General features: G+C 52.0%; 1 protein-coding gene across 2 annotated transcripts in view; it reads right to left on the reverse strand.

Annotated features, from left to right (window-relative positions):
* The window catches only part of CACNA2D2 (calcium voltage-gated channel auxiliary subunit alpha2delta 2), a 667,269-nt gene that overhangs the window by 136,686 nt on the left and 510,826 nt on the right, over positions 1-19,757 (reverse strand). For both annotated transcript variants that reach the window (XM_030569197.1, XM_030569196.1), the window contains exon 6: positions 18,909-19,047. In XM_030569197.1, coding sequence (XP_030425057.1) covers positions 18,909-19,047 — 139 coding nt within the window. The remainder of the gene's footprint in view (positions 1-18,908; positions 19,048-19,757) is intronic.

A 19,757-nucleotide genomic window follows, 5' to 3' on the forward strand; every position in this document is an offset into this window, starting at 1 on the left:
CTTCTAGCCCTGCTGCTTCCCACTGCCAAGAGAGGGTGCCAGCCTGCACTGTGGAATGGCACGATGCTGACTGCAGTGTCATGGCTTCAAACCTCAGCTAGGCTGGCACACACCTCCAGAGCAGCTCCATGCCCTCGAAGGGCGGCAGCAAGAGCCAACATCGGGATGGGTGGGGTGAGGGGACTGAGCAATCCAGCCCCATCAGGACTCGGGGCAGTTGCAAACAGGGCCAGTTTTGCATCCAATCTCTTTGTTGCTCCCCTTTGCTGACACCACCTGCTGCACTATTTGCACATCCCAGTGGGGGCTACTGGGCCACTGTCTAGAGAGGCTTGGACACAACCTGTGCCCTGAGCAAGCCAGCAAGGCTGCTGCCTTAGAGCTGCTCTTGGTCTCCAGCTTTCTGGCCACTGCACCGGTTTTGGTTTCTTGCATTCTCAGTGACCTTTTGAGAAGGAGATTAATCTTCCTTAAGCAGCAGTTTTTGTACCTGAATATAAACATCATAGTCTGCTCTCAGGAGACAGCTACCCAGAGAAAACCATGCTGGCTGGATCCCCTCCACTTGGGTGCTGCACCCAGGGCCCCAGAGTTCAGGAATCCAGGACCAGTTCTTCTCCCAGGGTCCATGCTATGCAGGACCAGAAACCCAGATCCAGGTTCTCTCATGACTCCAGTATTCTGTAACAGCCAACATTTTCCCATTGCTGACTCCTTAGCGCTGGTGATGGCTACAGATTGCCTCATTATCCTTCCTTTCTACCTACCTAGCTATATCCAAGTTACTCTACCTTGCCTACCACCATCTGCTAGCTACACTCTTCCTATAGATCCCATAGCACAGGGGTTCTCAAACTTTAGCAACCCAAGGACCCCCATTTTGATTTAAAATTTTTCACAGACCCCCCAACCCCCAGATCAGCCCCAGGCCCTGCCCCCCCACCTCTTCCTCAAGGCCTCACCCCTGTTCCTCCCCTTCCCTGCCTCTTTCCGCCCCCTCTCCCAGCACCTCCTGCACACGCCTGAACAGCTGTTTCCTGTCATGCAGGAGGCACAGGGAGGGAGGGGGCGGAGTTGATCAGAAGGGCTGGTGGGCCCCCTGAAGCACCCTCACAGACCCCAGTTTGAGAAACGCTGCCATAAGATACAGAATTTGCCTCCATTCTCTGCAGACAGAACAGGCTCCTAATGGTCCATCCAGCCTGGTAACCTGCCTCTGCCAGTGGCCAAGGTCATGGTGGCCTGCCGGTGGCTGTTGCTGGAAGGCTGGACTTGGGTTCCCGGCTCAGTTTTATCCTGGGGGTTCCACCTACTCCTCCCCAAAGCCCCCCAGGCAATTCCTCCCCATCCTTAATGTGTCCGATGCCCTTACAACCCCCTATGGAGAGACAGCTATCGGAGCTCTGCTCAGTCAGTCATCACCACACAGTCCTGCAGCATCCCTGACCACTGAAGCAGTGTGTCCCAGTGGGTAGAGCACTGGACTGGGATGCAGGAGAGCACTTAGCTCTGCCCCGACCCTGCTGGGTGTCCTTGAGCAAGTCACTTCCCTCTCTGCACCTCTGTTTCCCTGCTTGCCCTTTGCCTGTCCTGTCTGTTTAGGCTGTAAGAAGCTATCTTTGAAGATCTGGGCCCAAGCTCTTGTAGGGGAGGCAGGGGGAGCAGGGGCTGCCTCTCAGTAAGTTCACGTGCAGTGCCCAGCACAAAGGGGGCACTGATCTCAGCTGAGAATGCCATGTGCTACTGTACGCAAAAATGGGGAGGAGGCGGAACGGCTCCGAGAGGTTCTGAAGGCGCTAAAGAGTTGTACGAGGGCCCCAGCAGTCAGCTGCAGGGCTGCTAAGGTGCTTACAAGAGGGGCTTTCTCATGCCCTGGAACAGCTCCACCAAGGTTATGTTGGGGACGGTTGACTGAGGGGGTGCGCATGCATAAAGGATGCCTGCACCAAACTGTCTCACATCCCAGTCTTGCCTCAACCCCTGGCAAAGATGCAGGGAAGCCAGGGTGTGCAGGGGAGAGCCCGATCCTGAAACACTTTTGGGTCTCCAGGCTGCAGCAGCACACATCGGAAGGTGTACGGGTGCTAGAATGTACCAACATTTGTCCTGCCAGCTGGGGAGTTTCACAGAACTGAAGACTGGAGCTTCTCTTCCTTTATTTTGTAAAATTGCTTCTCCTTATCCATTGCATTTTTTTGTAATCCCACCTGCAAAACCCTAAGAAACTCCAGTGGAAAAAACTGTGAACAGAACATTAAGGTGACACTGCTAAGCACTGAGAAACTAGGGAAGGCCAAAGGTTAGGTCACACATGTAACCTTAACTCTGCCCCCTCATAGGCCTAAATTATGACACAGTCTCTTCCTACATGATCCTATATCATTTCTCTAATACTGCAAAACAACATACAGGTTTTTAGATTGCCCTCTGTAGCAGCTTCTTGTGCTATGCTCCGCTCCAGGTATTTTAAAGTTGCAGGGAAAAAATGGCACTATCAGTTGTATTATATGAGAACTGGCATGTGACCCGAGCAATATCTTTAGTTCTCTTAAAGGTCCCTCCTACATCAGTCCCTCCTCTAAACTCCTTAGTGACCCTTATTACCCTTCCCTCAAAGCCTCAAGGCACATTGGAGCCAGCTCGCCAGGCCATGCAACAGATGACTCATGCTGCAAAGAGCTAGGGGTGCAATACGCGGGAACACACAACACAAGGACTATCCACTGCCCACTGTTCTCTCCCAACTTTGAGCCTACAGCTATCCAGTAAAGGGGCCATCTACTGGCCCTTGAGAAGGAGCATCTGCTGGGGCCATAAGGAAAAACACCTCCCCATCAATTTCATTATTTGTTACTATTATGCAAATTGCCCCAGTGCTTATCGGTCTGGAGTCAGGGTGCAGTTGAGCACAGAATCGGTTAATAGGCTGTAATATACGACCCCTTTCTCTCAGATCTCTACAATGCTTTTTATGGAGGAAACCCTGCGTCATAATGGGAGTCACTTTGGTGCGAAGTTCTTAAAAATCTGGCTTTGATCTGTCACGGAAACATGATCTTAAGGGCCCTTAACTGCAGCTGGAGTCAACAGAAGCTCAGCGCCGCTGCAAATCAAGGCTTAGCTTCTGTCAAATCAGCAGTTAAACACTAGTGGTTGTGCCTCAGTTTCCCCCATTTGTAATATGGGGATAATAATAGAGTGCATGGAGGATAACACCACAAATGCCTGTGAGGTGCTCAGACACTAATAATCAATCAACCAACCAATTAAATAAAATATAGAAAATCTCTTCACTTTTAAGTAACTCCACTTTCATTTTTAATTTCCTCCATCTGAGAAAATAAACTTTCCATAATAGGTATTTAATTCCAGTTAATTCAGGCATGTGGCAAAACCCACAGACATGTGGTCTCAGTCACTCCTTCTCACACACGCCTTCTCAAAACCAAACCTGTACACACAAAAACCATGCGCCTCCCAAACCGTGCCAGTGTTGTGCTGCAAAAGCACAGGTGCTGGCAGATGGCTCCAACCCACTCTGTGGACTGGGTACCCGCCCCAAGCAACTGACAGCCAGATACGATGGGAACATGGAGCTGGAAATAAGGACTGATTCATCCAAGCCCAAGAACTGACTAATGAGAGGAAAATCAGAGACTCCCAACCTCGTCCATTAGACAGAAGAATAAGCAGGTACCCACAGCACCATGGTGGCATAAAGTCCTCTATGTTCTCCTTTGTCTCTAAAGGCCTCCTTTTCTGTTCCTTTCCTCCTGGTAGCCAATCAATGGCACAGCACACACTCTGCGACGCCACATTAGCAGGAGTGAGGAATGTGCTTTACGTATTGATCTCCTTCAATGTACACAATAGAGAACAGAGAGGAGAAAACAAAAATTAATCTCTCTGGAGTCTCCTGCAGCCTCTATCCTGATGGCCCACCGGGGCGGGCACCGTGCCCTGCAAATCTTTTCTGAACGGCACAGCAGCAACTTCAGAACCAAAAATCTCCTTTCATTAATGAAAATAAACATGTCTCACCCAATTCTGCACTGGAAATTCTGGGGCTGGTGTAGCTGGGAGCTCCCCCACAGCCAGTGTGCCTGCCCCACTCCCTACAGCGCCCCCTGCTGGGAGAGAATGGCGTAGCTGGGAGCTTAGCCACAGTCAGTGTTTTTGCCCTGCTCCTTACAGTGCCCCCTGCTGAGAAAGGCTGGGACTGCAGTAGCTGGGAGCTTCCCCATAGCCAGCCTGCCCTGCTCCCTACAGTGTCACCTACTGGGAGAGGCTGGGCCTGAAGCAGCTGGGAGCATCCTTTGCTAATATACCCTTATTCCACAGAAAAAAAATCTCTGTAGTAGAAAGTTAGAGTTATACGGTTATGCCTTCAATCGTCAGAAAATGTGCAGGTCACAGCTGCATGCCTACCCTTTCCTCTGCCCCCTTGTGTGTATGCCAAACAGACTTTAATGACAGGAACACACACTATTACTCAAACCATATCCTATATCAGACAGTTTTTTCTACATCTTAGATACACTCATGCAGCATGGGGTAAGGTATTTTTATTAATGTCACTGACCTAATGGCCTGAGAATATTTATACTGATTTAGGGCTGAATCCCACACTGGCCCTTCGCCTGCTATATATGACCTGTTGTCTTCTCTCTAAAGGCTGTATCGGAATATATTTCTCTGCATCATGCCCTATACGGTGAAGAGGACTTTTTTTTTTTTCCTTTTGCAGACAGATATGTCTCCCACCAGTAATTTATGATGTCAGTATCTCAGATGCTGTTTCTCAGAAAGCTGCACATACTGAGTTGTGTTGTCAGTGTATTTCGCATGATTTCTTGTTTCACTGTGCCAACGGCTGTACTTTTTCCATGAGGGAAAAAAAAACCTGGTGATGGGGAAATGATAGATTTCATGGGAAACGGTTACATTTCATAACCACCTCATTTAATTGTGGGCATCAACCAACACAGCTTGATATGGTACCCAAGATAGTACGCACAAGACCTAAACAAGGAATCGGCATTCACTGTTAGCTGCTTCTTCTTGCTATAGTATTGTTAATAAACATCTGTAATGTGGTTGGGGCTGCAGTCTGCGAAACACAAGCAACAGTGCACTGAGCTGGACCAAAAGATGCAACATGTGGGTATCTACGCTTGTAGAAAAAATTGCATGATGTATTGTTGTGCTGAAGGGTATTTGCTAACGGCTGCCGTGAGGTGGGTCTAAAGATAATCAACAGAAGGAGAAAGCAAGCCCCTTTCTGTAGTCAAAACAGCTGAAGATAACGGAGCTGATCAGACAAAGCACTATGATGGATGGCAGGTCAGAGCTATGCCAGGCAGGTACTCAGAAGACCCGGGTTGTAGTCCTGGCTGTGCCACAGATCTGCTGGGTGATTTTGGGCAAATTAACTCACCTCCCTGTGCCTCACTTGCCCCATCTGTTATGATCCTGACCTCCTTTTGTAAAGCACTTTGAGATCTGCTGATGAAAAGTGCTAGATAAGAGCTAGAGACTATGATTATTATGGGTAAATTAACAGAACTCCCCAGATCTGCCTCTCCAGCGAGCGCTGTGTCTGCTTCTTCTCAGGGTCTCCCTCACACAACTTCCCTTGGCTGCCTGCCCCCAACACCCACAGCTTGTAACCAGCATCACCCTGTTAATCTACCCATAATAATCATGGTCTCTAGAAGCTGCTGAGATCACGAAATAGGACTGTGACTATTCTTTGTAAACATACGAGATTGCTCAGGGAATGTCTCTGACTTGTACCACTGATTGTTCAGCCCTGCAAGGTTCGGAACTTTGGGTAACTGCTGGGTTCAAGGGGCAATGGTATTATTTGGGAAACAGGCTGTGACTATGTAATTATAGGCTGTATCCTTATTTGGTTAAACCAGTTTCCTGAGGCAGGTCCCGGTAACACAGATATCTCAACAGAGTTTGTTGGTACAAGCAGCAGGTACCATAATATTTTACATTTGAATAATGATTTTTATTCCTGCAAAGTGATGTCTGCCTTTTATACACAGGGCACTGTGGAAATGCTGCAGACTCTGGGGAGGAGAGCAGCAGTCAACCAACACACAGGATTGCTGCACAAAATGGCAGGGGCGAATTTTATAGAATGTCTCCTGAGCAAATCTCTTCTCTCGTGCACTGCACTATGGGCTCGTCATCACTCACCCACACAACCAACAGAGATTTTCTGTATAAAGCCTTTTCTGAACAACATACACAATGTACTGCACGGGGCCTTGAGGATAAACGTCTGAGACAGTCCTGCTGAGAAGGGAACCAACAGCTACAGGGAGAGGAAATATTTCAAGCCTGATACTGAACCCACAATGCCAGCTCCTCTGCGCGCTTTCTCTTTTGCTTTCTTCTTAAAGCAACTTGTTTCTTGACAGAAATGGCTGTTCTCAAGTCCTCCCCCACTCTGATCCCTTACTGATCTCTCCTGGATGTCTGTCCTGCTCACCCATGGTTGGGGGAAGGCATCAGAGCCAGGACAGAGGTTCTGTCCACAAAGAAAAACCCGAGGAGCCGAGTTTCAGAGCCCAGGTCTTACAGGGCTCAGGCTGTGGGGCGACAAATAGCAGCGTAGACATTCCTGCTTGGGCTGGAGCCCAGGCTTTGTAACCCGGCGAGCAGGGAAGGTTGACACTGATGTTTTCAGCCCATCAGTCTGAGCCCCACAAGCTTGAGTCAACTGACCTAGGCTCTGAGGCTCAGTGCTGTGGATTTTTCTTTGCAGTGTAGACACACTCAGGCCCAGTCTCCACTACAGGGTTAGGTCAACATAAGCTGCCTCGTGTCGACCTAGCTATGAAAGTGTCTTCACTTAAATCTGGCTCCCGCTACACCAATTTAGTAACACCAGCTTCCCATGTGGTGCAGAGTGAGCAAAGACGCTGCATTGCTTATGTCAGCTGATACTGGCCTCCAGGAGCCATCCCACAATGCCCCACGCTGACAATGTAGTTGATACAAGCACTCCTGGTGAGGATGCACAGCACTGACACAAGGAGCCAAGTGCGCACACAAGCAATGTAATTACTGTGGTGGCTGCATGCTGATGTAATTTTATAGCGTAGACATGGCCCGAGAGGGAGGGAAGTTTGCTTCTGTGCAGTGCTCAACCTCTCCTGGCCTTTCTGACTCCATCTCACAGACGGTGGCAAAGGTACTGGCCTAACCTTGTGGAGGAGCGGCATGAGGCGTTGCTAAATAAGAGTTGTGAAGCGTAGAGTTATTTAGACCACTCAACAGAGGGAAAGGGACACTGGCATTGCCAGACTGGCCCAGACTCATGGTCCATCCAGCCCACGTTCTGTTTCTGACAGTGGCCAGCGCCCGATGCTTCCAAGGGAAGTGACAGAGCCCCCAGTAGCAGATGTGGGAAAAACTGTCCCCCACCCCCAGCCTCATCCTGGTCTCTAATAGTTAGAGATTGGCTTAAACCTTGAAGCCTGAGGTTAATCTCCCTTCCATCATTTTTGTTTTCACTAACTATGATAGATGTGGATAGCCTTGATCTCCATATTAGTGTCCAGCCCCCTTTGGAATCTTGCTCAATTCTGGGCCATGGTGACTTCTTGTGGCAATGAGTTCTGCAGTCTAACTGCATGTTGTGTGAAAGAGTATTTCCCTTCATCAGGTTGAATTTGCCTCAGGATTTGCCCTCCTGAATCCCAGCGCAGTGCATGGCTCCCTCAGCTGCTTGGAGGCATTTTTTGGTGAGGAAAGCAACAGCTGCCCCTGTTTTTCACTGATGCATTTGGAAAGTGGGTCTGGTGCACCTGCAGTAATTTAGGAGATTAAGCTGTAGCATATGTAGCTGAGAGGGCCACACAAAATGTACAATGGAAGCTTAGCTATACAGTTATGTGCTTAGCAAGAAAACGCCAAACAAAATGTCCCATGCATGCATTAGGCCTGATTTTCCGTGGGTGAACACAAAACTAAGTTTCTTCAGAACATTTTAAAGCACTCCAAGAGAGGGCTACTTCTCTCCCAAATGTCAACTTTGCACCCCCTGCTGATTCTGCTGCAGAGCAGTTCAAAAAGAGAATGCAAAGGGGTTTTTTTTCGGTTTTGAAATGGCGACTGTGTGTATTTCTCCTCTTTCTCCTCTTTCAAAAATGGATGAATGGGTTTTGCTCAAACTTTAACCAAAGGCCACTTTTGGGCAGGGACCACAGTTGGAAAAGTCCAGATTTCAGAAAATTGTAAGTCACCAAAACCAGAGGCTTAGAATAAAAACTCTCCTGTAGCCTTAACACCCATGAGTCATTCCAAGGCTTTCCAGCAGATACAAATATTCCCCAGAGCAACTTTATAGCCAAAGCTCCACACAGGTGGGGTGCTGGGGAGAGACACAGATGTGTCCCTTGGAAAATCTTCTCTTCTGCCAAGTGCCAAATACTTTTGCCAAAGCCTCAGGCAACTCCCCAAGCCAAACTGATGGGCGCAGGAAGTTTCCCTTGCTACGCTGAACCTGACCACCAGGGTGAGCATGTCATCTGGGTGCTGGGCTTTGCATGTGAAGGCTACTGGCCTCTTGATGGTGATGCGGTTTGGATCCTAGCTGGACCCTGCTCATTGCCCCCTGAATGGCCTCTTTGCACTTCAGAGGGAGATGGGGGCAGGCCGCTTTGGGTTGTGTGGAAACAGACAGTATGTGGGTCTCCTTTACTACATCCAAGCTGCTCCATTATTCTTCCCTGTCGGAATTAGGGGAGTGGGCGAGCAGAGGGCCTGATCCTGCCAGCTGAGGGGACTTCCCCATGTGAAGGGCTCAGAGACGCCCCTTTCTCTCTGCTGTCCCACTCCTGGGATTCTCTGCTGGAGCTTCTTGGCTCTTATTAGTAGGACTGAACCAGGGGACTGGGTCCATCCAGGACTCCTTCCTTGCTCAAATGTTCCAAACCCCCATTTCTCTCTCTCCTTCCCCAGCACTGCCCCTGGTGATTCTGCCACCTCCTGATACGTGAGGCTGGATCGAACCCCTCCAGGCGCCCTCCCCATCTCCAGACAGGCAGGACCAGACCACGCCCTCTAGCAAGCAATTAGGGATTTAATTAAAAGTGACACAGTAAATAAAAAACATGTAAAATATAATTTGTGTGTGTAGTGACGGGTGACTGTGGAGGGCGTTTCATTCCATGTATTAATTAACATGCCTGCCGGCGATAGTGCCTCTCCAGTGCTTCTGTGCCAGACTGGTATAAGACAGGGCTGGGGTGCTGGCAAGCCAAGGGGCACTGCTTGTGCCTCTCAATCCCACTCGCGCTCCCCAATAGCCAGCCACACCTCCAACATCCCTAGGGAGAACGGCTGCCGCCACGTGCGAACCCCCTAAACCCTGGGAATCACTGCTTTCCCGCCTGCTGCCTCCTCCCAGTCCTTCCTTGAAACTGGCGGCTGCCACGTGGACTTCATGGGGCTGGCTAGAGACAGACGAGGTCCCCCTGCCACCCAGGATCACAGGCCTAATCTAATGTCTGAGATGCCCCTTTTGTGGGGTCAGACCCTAACAATAACCCCCTTTTACAGAGGGGAAGTGAGAGGCTAGGACTCTCCATGGAGGATTGACCTGTTTGAGCCTCAGCCAAGGGCCCCTTTCTCCTCCGTTCCCAGCCTTCTCTCTGCAGGGCTCCCTGGCCAGGGCCTCAGCCAAGGATCCCTTTCCCCTCCGTTCCCAGCCTTCTCTCTGCAGGGCTCCCTGGCCAGGTCCAGGCCTCACCCCTGGAGGGTGCTGGTCCTTGGGTGACGCTGCCACTGGTTGCTCCCCCTGAATCGTGTTGCGCACATGGGCATGGGGGACTCCACTGTATTGGGGTGAAAGCTACCCAGGGGAAATGATGCCAGCGATGGAGCCAGGCAGAGAGTTTCCTAAGCAGGCAGGACTGAGGGGATGCCCCACCCGCTGGATGCCCCATGTCCAGTCTCTGTCCAGGACCTGGCACCCTCCTTCCCTGGTGGGGAGGGGCTGGTGTCGCGCTGGAGTTCGGTTCCCCACACGGCAAACCCTACCAGCCAACAGTTAGATGTGGATACCCAAAGCCTGACTGCCCGGGTCTGTGACTGCGTCTAGCTGCCCACCCCATTGCTGCTGGCTGGGCAGCCGGCTAGGAGAGCCACGCTTCCCTGGTGAGTTACAGGTGAGCTGGTTGTCAAGCGCATTCCTTGGACATGCAACCTTGGCTCTTTTTTTTTTAAATTAACACTAAATAAAGAGCATGAAGAAACTTCTCCTGGCTCTGACCCTTTTCCTGGGAACTCACTTTCCATCACGGAGAAACGCCAGACACTGGGGCTCGTAAATGGGCTTTGGAAAAAGAAGAAAAATGAAATTCACAATGAATGAGGCAGTGCTGATAGTTTCTAATTACCGCAGTTCCCTGTCATGGCTGCTCCTCCCATTTCAATAGCCTTATGGAGGCACTGATCAGGGGTCTGCAGGGTCAACCTTAAAGCCTTATTTTGACTCTGTCCCACCCTTTTAACTCTTTGGTTGCTGGAGTAACTGTTCTGAGTTTGTGAGCAGCAGGACTGGGCAAGTAAGAAGTGCTCAGGAAATCTTTCTCCAAATTGAAAGCAAACTTGTTTCTTGCGGTTCTTTGGCCTATTCTATCCAAAACCCCAATTTACTATCTTGGTGGGAATCTATGCAACTTGATACAGGGTAACGTATCTGTGCATCACGATTTCAGAACTCACTCGTGCCTTCCAATATTCCCACAAGGTCTATGGTGCTGTGGTGGAGCAACTGCTCCACACAGGGAGGAAGGGTTAAAACAGGCCAGACGGAGCCTGCATAGAACCCTCCAACTAGGAGAGGGTTCACTAAGTAAGCCAATCGGGAAATGGCTTGTTGCAGTGGCCAATCAGGGCCAGCAGGGACCATATATAAAGGGCTGCTCAACAGAGCAGAGTGGGGTCTTTTCCTGGCCTGCTAGGGAGAAGGATGGCTGCCTAGAAGCACCCTGGCTAGAACAGTGCTGGCTAGGGTAGCAGAGCAGAAGGAGCTTCTGGCTGGCTGACTGAGGCCCTGGAGGAAGGGCAGATAAGATACTAGGGGCGCCGCTACCTGCCCTGAGGGATCTGGCTAACACAGACTGCAGTTTGCCTCTGGAGCAAGGAACTAGACTAGTGACTGCAGTGGGCCACCGAGGCAAGTGGCTGGACTATAGATTGCCAGTTCCCCCAAAAGTGGGGGAGACAACAGAGAGGGGGACACCATGGTCTGGGGAGCGACATGGGTCATGGTGGAGACAGCAAAGCGGGAGTAATGGCAAGTGAGACACCACCTGAGGAGGATGCCCTGTGGAAGGACTTGTGCTAATTCCAGAATGGCCAGCAGGTGGTGCCATGGTGATGAGTCTCACACTGCTACAGCTGCCCATTGCAAAACTGTCCTTTAATCTGATGGTTAGAGCTTCACAGCAGAGAATTTGCAGTGACACTCCCTCCCCCCAGCTGTGGATCTCTGCAGAAGAAGGGTCTGCCCACTGCTTCCCTCCGCAGTCCTCCAAGGAGCTGCAGCAACAGCGGGCTCCTCCCACCATGGAAAGTTTTGGAGCTCTGTTGTCATGAGGGCTGGGCCCTGGCTGCAAAACCCAGAGTGAGGTCCAGAGTGATTTTCCCCCAGGCTGGGACCATTTGCAGCAGGCTGGGAACCACCTCTGGACTCAGGCAGTTATTTCTCATTCAGTACATAGTAGTACTTATATGCAACCTTATTTCTTAGCAGATGGAAGCACCAGTTGCTCATGAAGAGTCCAAGGGCAGCTTTCTCAATACAGGTTTGTCTAGGGTGTCCCATTGCACAAAGAACATGCCAGCGCACTTAAAACGCACTATTGCCTTAACCAGACAGCTCATCTTTTTTCCTCAAGCCCCATCCAGCCTCTCCAGCCGCACTGCTCAGCTCCTGAGCACAGCACAATGATCTGGCCTGGCCTCAGCGAGCTCCTCCTCCAGGACTCACCCCTCACAAGCTTCAGAGGCAGAGATCCTTTTCTGCGCCTGCTGCTCTGGCCGGATCAACCCCCAATCCTGGTCTCTTCCCTCCACAACAACACCCCTCTTCCTGAAGGGGTCTGCACGGCCCTCTCGGCAGTCACTAGTGAGGATGCTGCACTGGACAGCCACAAGAGGGTGCTCTAAGACCCTCACTTTTCCTCTCTTTCCAGAACACACAAGTTGCTTCTCCAGCGCACCTGAAAGCTGCTCTCACGGAGCAGGGCGGGTGCGTGGATTGCTCCAGAAGCCAGGCTGCCGAGCTGGTACAAATCAGAGGTGCCCTGTCAGGTCCTGTCTCTTTTCTTCCCTGCAGCAGCAAGCACAGGAGTCATCCCCACAGTCTAGTGTGTGTTGTTCAGTCCATATTTAAAAGCCTGTTTCCACAGCCCAGTCCCTTGGGGAGATGATTCCACAGCCTTGCAGCTCTTGCCAGCAGAAATATCTCCCGAGACTCCAACTAAATTCTTCTGTTCCACTTTGGTACCCAGGCCTCACCCTCACTGGCGTTTACACCATTCCACACATCCAGACTGCTCTGCTCACACATCACCCTTCAGCTGGGCTCTGCCCTCTCCTGCGAGTCCCTGCTGTTAACTGGCGTTACCTTTGGTTCTGCGCTGCCCAGACCAAGTGGCCTTAATCTGCCCCCACAGCGCATGCTTACTGCGCATGCTCAACTTTGCTCCCTCAGCTCCAGCTAGTTCTGAGCACGTTCGAGGCTCTAGTAGCACCTGCTGCCCAGATGGTCTCCGCCATAGTCTGCAGGTGATAAGAGTCCATGACACCCCTCCCCAGAGAGTGTCTGCACATGTCCCAGGTGGCTGTGGGGGTATCACTACAGAAGTTCGTATCTCAGGACCTTTGTGTTGCAACATGATGGCCTCATGCCAGATGTTTTGGGCCCTTTCCAGTTCCCGGCATGACAAGGGAGCCTGCCACCAAAGGCAGCGTGGATGCTAATCACCCCCAGAAGGACCAGGGCTTGCTCTTGGGCCTACACGGGGCAGAACTCTGTTAATCCTCCACAGCCACAGCATAGGAAACAAGAGCATCCAGCTCTTCCCCAAGCAAAGCCCATCTCTAGCTGACGGCTGTGGGGGATGGACGGTTGTTTCATGCCATTCACTGACCTGGGAGCAGAGTCCATTCCGGATGGGTGTGTGGAGCCACTGCCAGTTCTGTCACCACATCCTGTACCTGAGTCTATTTCCAATGGGACATCAGGCCGGCCCAGGATCTTCTCGCTGCAAATCAATGCACTATCCCGTGGCGCATGCAGCCGGTTGACTTCAAACACTGGGCTCCATCAGGCCTTCTCGAACTGGTGGGCACCTGGAGCAGTGCAGACACACTGCCCCAGGAGGCTCCAGGAGGAATCCTGCCTTGGGAAGGCACAGCCCCTCCTAGCACACGGAGAAGGCACCCGCTCCTCCAACCTTCCAAGGGCCCAAACACGACCGCCTTGACTCTCTGCAGATGCGGCTGCTACTGCCTCTAGTCAGATAGGAGAGGACAGATCCCCTAATCATTCCCTTCACAGACACATACCGACTGGGGAGCCAGGCAAGGAGTGGGAGCAGAACAGCCTCCTGCCCAGCAGCAGAGAAGATGGGATGGAGCTGGTGCCAGTGTTTAATAAAAGGTTTAAAAAATGATCTAGTGGGGAGATGTGGTGGAAAGTCTGCCCCTGCAGGAAGGATTCCCACAGCGCAGCCTCAGGCTGTGTGCCTGCGGGGGAGGGAAGGGGCAGAGAATCGCCAGGGCAGCATGCTGCAGAGGGACCGGGCCTGCCCTAGACGCTGCAGAGCGTATGTGTGTGCATGCACTGCAAAGTACATGTGCATGTGGGGAGTGCACAGCAGCTAGAGTCTGCAGCAGGGTCTGGCGTCTGTTCCCTCCAGCCCATTTCCTCATGCTGGAAGAGGCGCACCCATCGCCTGCCCTGCTCCTTTGATGAGCCAAGCACCACTGCTGCCCCAAACAATCCCTAGCCTTACAGCCAGGGAGCATCCTGGCGTCCCATCCACACAGGGCGAACCAGAACGTGGCTCTGTCTGTGGCCCTTGGCACTGGTGCTTAGATACTACCATGTCTGCTGCCTTGGCACTGTCACCTAGTGCCTAGTGCTTTTGCTCCAAGCCCTCTTCCCTCCCGCCATGCTGCATGCCAGGACTTCACCCCGACTCCACCATGCTTGGCAGCTATCTCCACGCACCACAACGCTGCTTCGGCTTATTTTTGCAATGGCTATTTCCAAAGAAGCAACATTTTTCCCAACAGAGCTATGCAATTCTGCCCCCACTCCCCTGCTCCTGCCATCCCCTCCTGGCCATTATTTCTCCAAATAGGCCCCAACTCCCCGGAGTGAGTTAATTTCCAGTTTGATTTTCTTCCATAGCTGAGCATGGTGATTTATGTGGCTTTGGCAGGACATTAGCAATTGTGCCAGCTGAAGAGCAGGGGGTTGGAAATCATGAATATTTCATCCTGCTCACCCGCCCCACGCTTCCCCCCCCTTCCCCGATCTCATGATTTGCTTCATTAGCTGCTTGGCCTGTGCTAGCTGGGTAATAAAACTAATTGCAATTTCTAATCCACTGATGCCGATGCAGTGAAATTGTTCCACGGATGTGTGCCTGTACATGCCGCTAACGAGTTTGTATATCAGCATGTGATGGAAAGTGCGGTTAAATAAGGTGATGTGAGCTAGGCTCCAATCACAGGCGAGACGGCGATTTGGATAATGGAGGGGAGCCTCGTGGGGGAGTTGGGGTATGTGTGTGTGTGATCTAGGAAGCTGTGTCTGGGCTCCCTACTTCCGTACACCTAGCTGGCAGGAGGAGCATGAGTGTTCCTAGCTAATGTGTAAACAGTGACCTTGCTTGGGCCAAGAGTGGGGTTTGAACCTAGGACCTTCACATCTAAAAGCATCAGCCTCAAACCCTTGTACTAAAGGAGAAAGGCCCTCTGTGATTGGCTGTCGCGGACTTATCAATGTCTATGGTGGACCAACCACTAGGCTAGTGGTTCTCAAACTTTTGTACTGGTGACCCCTTTCACACAGCAAGCCTCTGAGTGCGAACTCCCTTATACATTAAAAACACGCTTCCATATATTTACACCATTATAAATACTGGAGCAAAGTGGTGTTTGGGGTGGAGGCTGACAGCTCGCAACCCCTCGTGTAATAACCTCACGATCCCCTGAGGGGTCCCGACCCCCAGTCTGAGAACCCCTGCACTAGACAAAGGTTTCTGGTGTATCCAAAGTAGGGAGTCTGGCCAGCTCCCTCACACAGGCTCAGTGGATGTGCAAGCTCCCTGGGGCACACTGGAGGGGAACTCTTGGCAGCTCCCTAGTGGGTACGTACTGCACAAATGTATACATGTGCTTGGCTCCTTCCAGCACCATCAGGTCCCTTCATGTTCACAAGCACAAAATTCCTCATAACAGTGAAGCACAAAGTGTATGCACTATGGTTAGCAATGAGGAGCCAGAGAACCCCTGAGCCTTCGATGCAGGACTCCAGCTGGGCGCAGGTGATTTGCACTGCCAGTGTGTAGGATGTAGTGAGCAAGAGTCACGGCTTGCGGGCCTTGCAGGTTCCTGGTGAGGGGGCAGGAGCATGGGCGAACTCTGGTGTAATGGACAGCTTTAGAACTCAGCAGGCTCTGGCTTTATCATTGTTATTGTTCAAGCCCAAAGACAACGTGATGGTTGATGAATTTTGCTCATTTCTGGGGAAAGCCCAGGGCTGCTCCCAACAACCAGCCAAAGGGGGGAGATAACACAGAAATGAAAGACCTCATCCTCTGGGTGGGAAGGGACCTCAGTGAGACAGTGCTCCCTGCACGAATGCAGCACAGCTCTCATTTTCTGCAAGCCAGTGCAGGTAGCAGGTAGCTGACCCCAATCTCCTTCTCAGTCACAATGCAGAAGACTCTCCTTCCAGGCCCTCAAGCCCCAAGCCCTGCAGTGAGACAGTCTGTGGGAATTCATACTCATCCCTTTGCTATTTGACAGCTCCCTGACTCTACCCCGGGGCTAGTTAACTTGGTGCCAACTCCTTCTGGGCTTCTGGTGAATCTAACTACCCTGGGAGCTGCTCTAATCTGCTGATTGAGGTCGGCTATGCTGCAAGGAGCATTCTTCTAGCTGATTCAGAGCAATGCCTCTTTGGATCATGTCAACATTAGGAGCCAGCACCAAACCACGCTGTTCCTCCAACGCAGCTTAGCCACTGTGCGGAACGCCAACCTGGCTCCTGGATGAAGACGCCACCCTCACTGCACGTTCCAGACAGCGGCGTCAAATCCAACCTCAAACATCTCAGGTGATGGGGACACCACAACTTCCTCTGCAATATGTCTCATCACCCGGGGGGCCTTTGAATTAATGCATTCCTCTCCATTAGCTCACACGGACGTGTGTCTGTCTCTGTTACAGGGGATCACTGTACTGGCTCAGACCAACGAGCCATCTAAGGCTGGTACCTTGACCTGATGCTTTGGAGTAAAGCGCAAGAGACCCACAATGGACAGCGTCAGAATGCTCTGTCCAGTGGGGAGGGTTCGTCCCAGCTACTGTCAGGAGGAGGTGGTGTGACTGGACCACCCTCTGGGAGTTACAGAGGGGCAAGGGAGTCTTCTGGTAAATGTCACGAAGGGTTCTGGCTTAACAACGGCCCAGTAGGCTAAGGACTTGGAAGGTGCTATCTGTAGCACCTACCTCCACCCCAATGGAACTAGTTATAGGACAGGGAGCTGGCCTTAAAAGCAGGGCTCTCCTCCCCTCCCACTCTCCCTTTCTGGGAACACAGAGACGATGCCTAGGGGGTGAAATACAGCTAAGCTATCCCAAGGAAGCTGCAGGGCCGGCTGCTCCTATTAACAGTGTTGGCATGGGAAGCTCATTAGAAAGAAGGAGGGCTGCTCTGCAGCCACGCAGGGACCAAGCAGTAACTGGGCTCCAGATAGGCAGCTGTACCGAGAGGTTTAGAAAACACCCAATGCCTAGTCCCACCCCCGGTATGGCGAGATCGCTGGCAGTGTTTTAGACAGCCCCAGACGTAGGGGTTAGAGGGCGAGGACTTTGCCTCACTGATAGAGACTGAAGGTAGGTGCCTGTACCTCCCTCGTGAGAGCCAGCCAGTGATGGTGCTGGGTAGCTAGCAGACCCCGTGGCCCCTTTGCAATACAACTGGGGCTTCTATGCATGCGTTTCCCAAGCTCCTTTCCCATCTGACACCACGGTTCACCAGGAGACAGTGATGCCCGGGCAGACTATGTGTGAGAGCTCTCCAACTCTAGCCACTCATGACAAAACCGAGGCCAGTCTGCAACCATGGACGCACCACTGGTCCAGCCACTCCACGGCCCTACTTCTCACAGAGGCCAATCTCTAATGCTGCAGAGGGAGGTCATCCCCTCTCACCCACCAAGCACCTGACTGTACAGTAGCATTGGGTGAGGAGGATGGAGAGTCCCGGAGGACCAAATGGCAGCAAACGTGGGCTGGGTTCCAGGGCAGCGGGGTGACACATACCCTTTCCCGGTATGTGAAGCCAGCCAGGTCAGTCCCGTGGCAGAGAATGGACCATGGCTCCCTTCCCTGCCTCCTTCCCTTCCCTCTCTTTGCAATTCAACATCCAGCAACGCTGAGACTGGAGAGACGAGGTCTGCTGCGCCGTCCCATCCTAACCTTGGCCTTGGCTACAGTCCTGTTCTATTCCCCTGCCCCCTTAGGAACCGAGTCAGTGTGTCTCAGCTGCAGCAAGTTCTGTGAGATACAGACACATCCATTGCATGTCCGGCAGCAGAAGCTCCCGGTGGTTGGCCCCCTCTTACTTGATCAGGTTGCTCTTTGGCACCAAGCTCACAAACCCAACACGGGCCAGGGCTTTTGTATGACAGCGAGAGGGAGACCAGAGGAGAGCAGCCTCGGACCAGTGGCAGTGACACTACGGCCAGCACACACAATCCCACGGCTTCATCTGAGTCATTAGGCTGGGCTGCTGACATTCTCAGCATGGTCTGGGAGAAAACGGCTGCACCATTGTGAGTGGAGACTGGGGAGCTATTTACCAGCCGTTCTGCAGGTAAGGGAACTGCCCACCCAGCATCAGCATGAGGCAAACTTTCCATGCAGGAGTGTGGCTTACAGAGGGAGGCAGAGAGATACCAAGAGGCCTCGCAAGGACCAACTCTCTCATTACAGAGCTGTGGAAGTGACAGAACCCCATGGCAAAGCGACAGGGTGGTTTTGGTGCAGTGCCGCTAATCGTCCAAGGCTTCGCTTTGGGCGCTGTGATGGCCGGAGGTGGATGGGACCTCCCCTAGGTTGGGGAGTCTTTGGGGTCAGACCCATCTCTGCTATAATTCCAGCTCCCTTGAACAGGGGAGGGAGGGGTTCACTAACTGTAGCACGCACACCCCTCCTCCCAACGGCAGCTTTGCCAGGGGAAGGTGCATGCTCCGTCTTCCACAGGCCACGCCATGGAACTGCATTGATGGGACATTCGTGCAGGGGCTCAACAGCTCTACATTTATGGCAGCCTTTTGTGTCCCCAGACTCCGGTAGTCAACAGGTTGTGTGTTATTTTTCATAAACCATGAGTTGCACAAAGACAGTAATAGAGAGAGGAGTGCTAATGCATGAGCACGGCCCTCCGTCCCTCCCTCAAGATCTTTACACTGAGGTCAGAAAAGACACACTCTAGCTCAGTCAGAGTTATTGACTTGATAGAGAATTACAGGGTGCAGCGCTCTGACCTACGTTATGTGGCGGGGGGCGGGGGGGGGTCAGCCTAGGTGATCAGAATTGTCCCTAGAAATTTAGGAGAAAGCAGCACTCACAGCCTTTGTAGATGTCGGTAGGGATCTGCACGGCGGCATATGAATAGTTAACCTTGGTTTTGAAGTTCACATCTTCGGTAAACTCCAGCTTCAGGGAGTTGGACTTCTCCCTTTCAAACTCTTCTCCCTCTGGATCGTCCTGGGAAGAGAACAGAACACAGCTTGTCAACACACCGCTAAACCTAGGACAGGTAGAGCGAGTGGCGAGAAGGCCGAGCATGGGTAGCACTTAGCCCAGGGCGGCCCAAGCACAGTGAGATCCCACGGCGGTCCAGCAGCCAGACCCACGCCACGCATCAACATAATGTGGGGCAGATGAAGGCACCAGTGCATGTCAGAATGCTCGGGTTGGCATGGGACTACCAGAGCATGGTGTGGATACCAGCCAGGCAAAGCGATCACATGCACAGGGGAGCTAGGCAATCCTAACTCTAGTGCAGTGATTAAATTTAACCCCTCACTGCCCACCTCCTAATCACATCTGGAGGCACAGACCCAAAGAGCCTCAGCAAGAGCATTCAAGGCACGGGGTTTAGAAAGAAACCCTCTGCTCTCCACAGAAAAGGCTGGTCGAAGTCCCGGAGGTCCAAGTTCAGCTCTGAGCAGGGTGTTACCCTACAGGGTTGGCTCCAGGCAGTTTGTGCCAAAAGTGCATCTCTCTTTTGGTGGGTCCCTAGAGATCACAGGGGCTGGTTTTCCAGGTGCGGAGCCCATACAATGACTAGTGCTGTAGCCACGCAGCTCTGCTGAAACAATCAGACCCACAGCGTGTTTCTGCTCTGCGTGGACGTTACAGCTCCCATGACACTTTGTGGAAGAGGAGGGGGTTTGCCCTACTGTCTTGGAGGA

This window comes from Gopherus evgoodei, chromosome 7 (assembly GCF_007399415.2).
Source record: "Gopherus evgoodei ecotype Sinaloan lineage chromosome 7, rGopEvg1_v1.p, whole genome shotgun sequence".
Lineage (NCBI taxonomy): Eukaryota > Metazoa > Chordata > Testudines > Testudinidae > Gopherus > Gopherus evgoodei.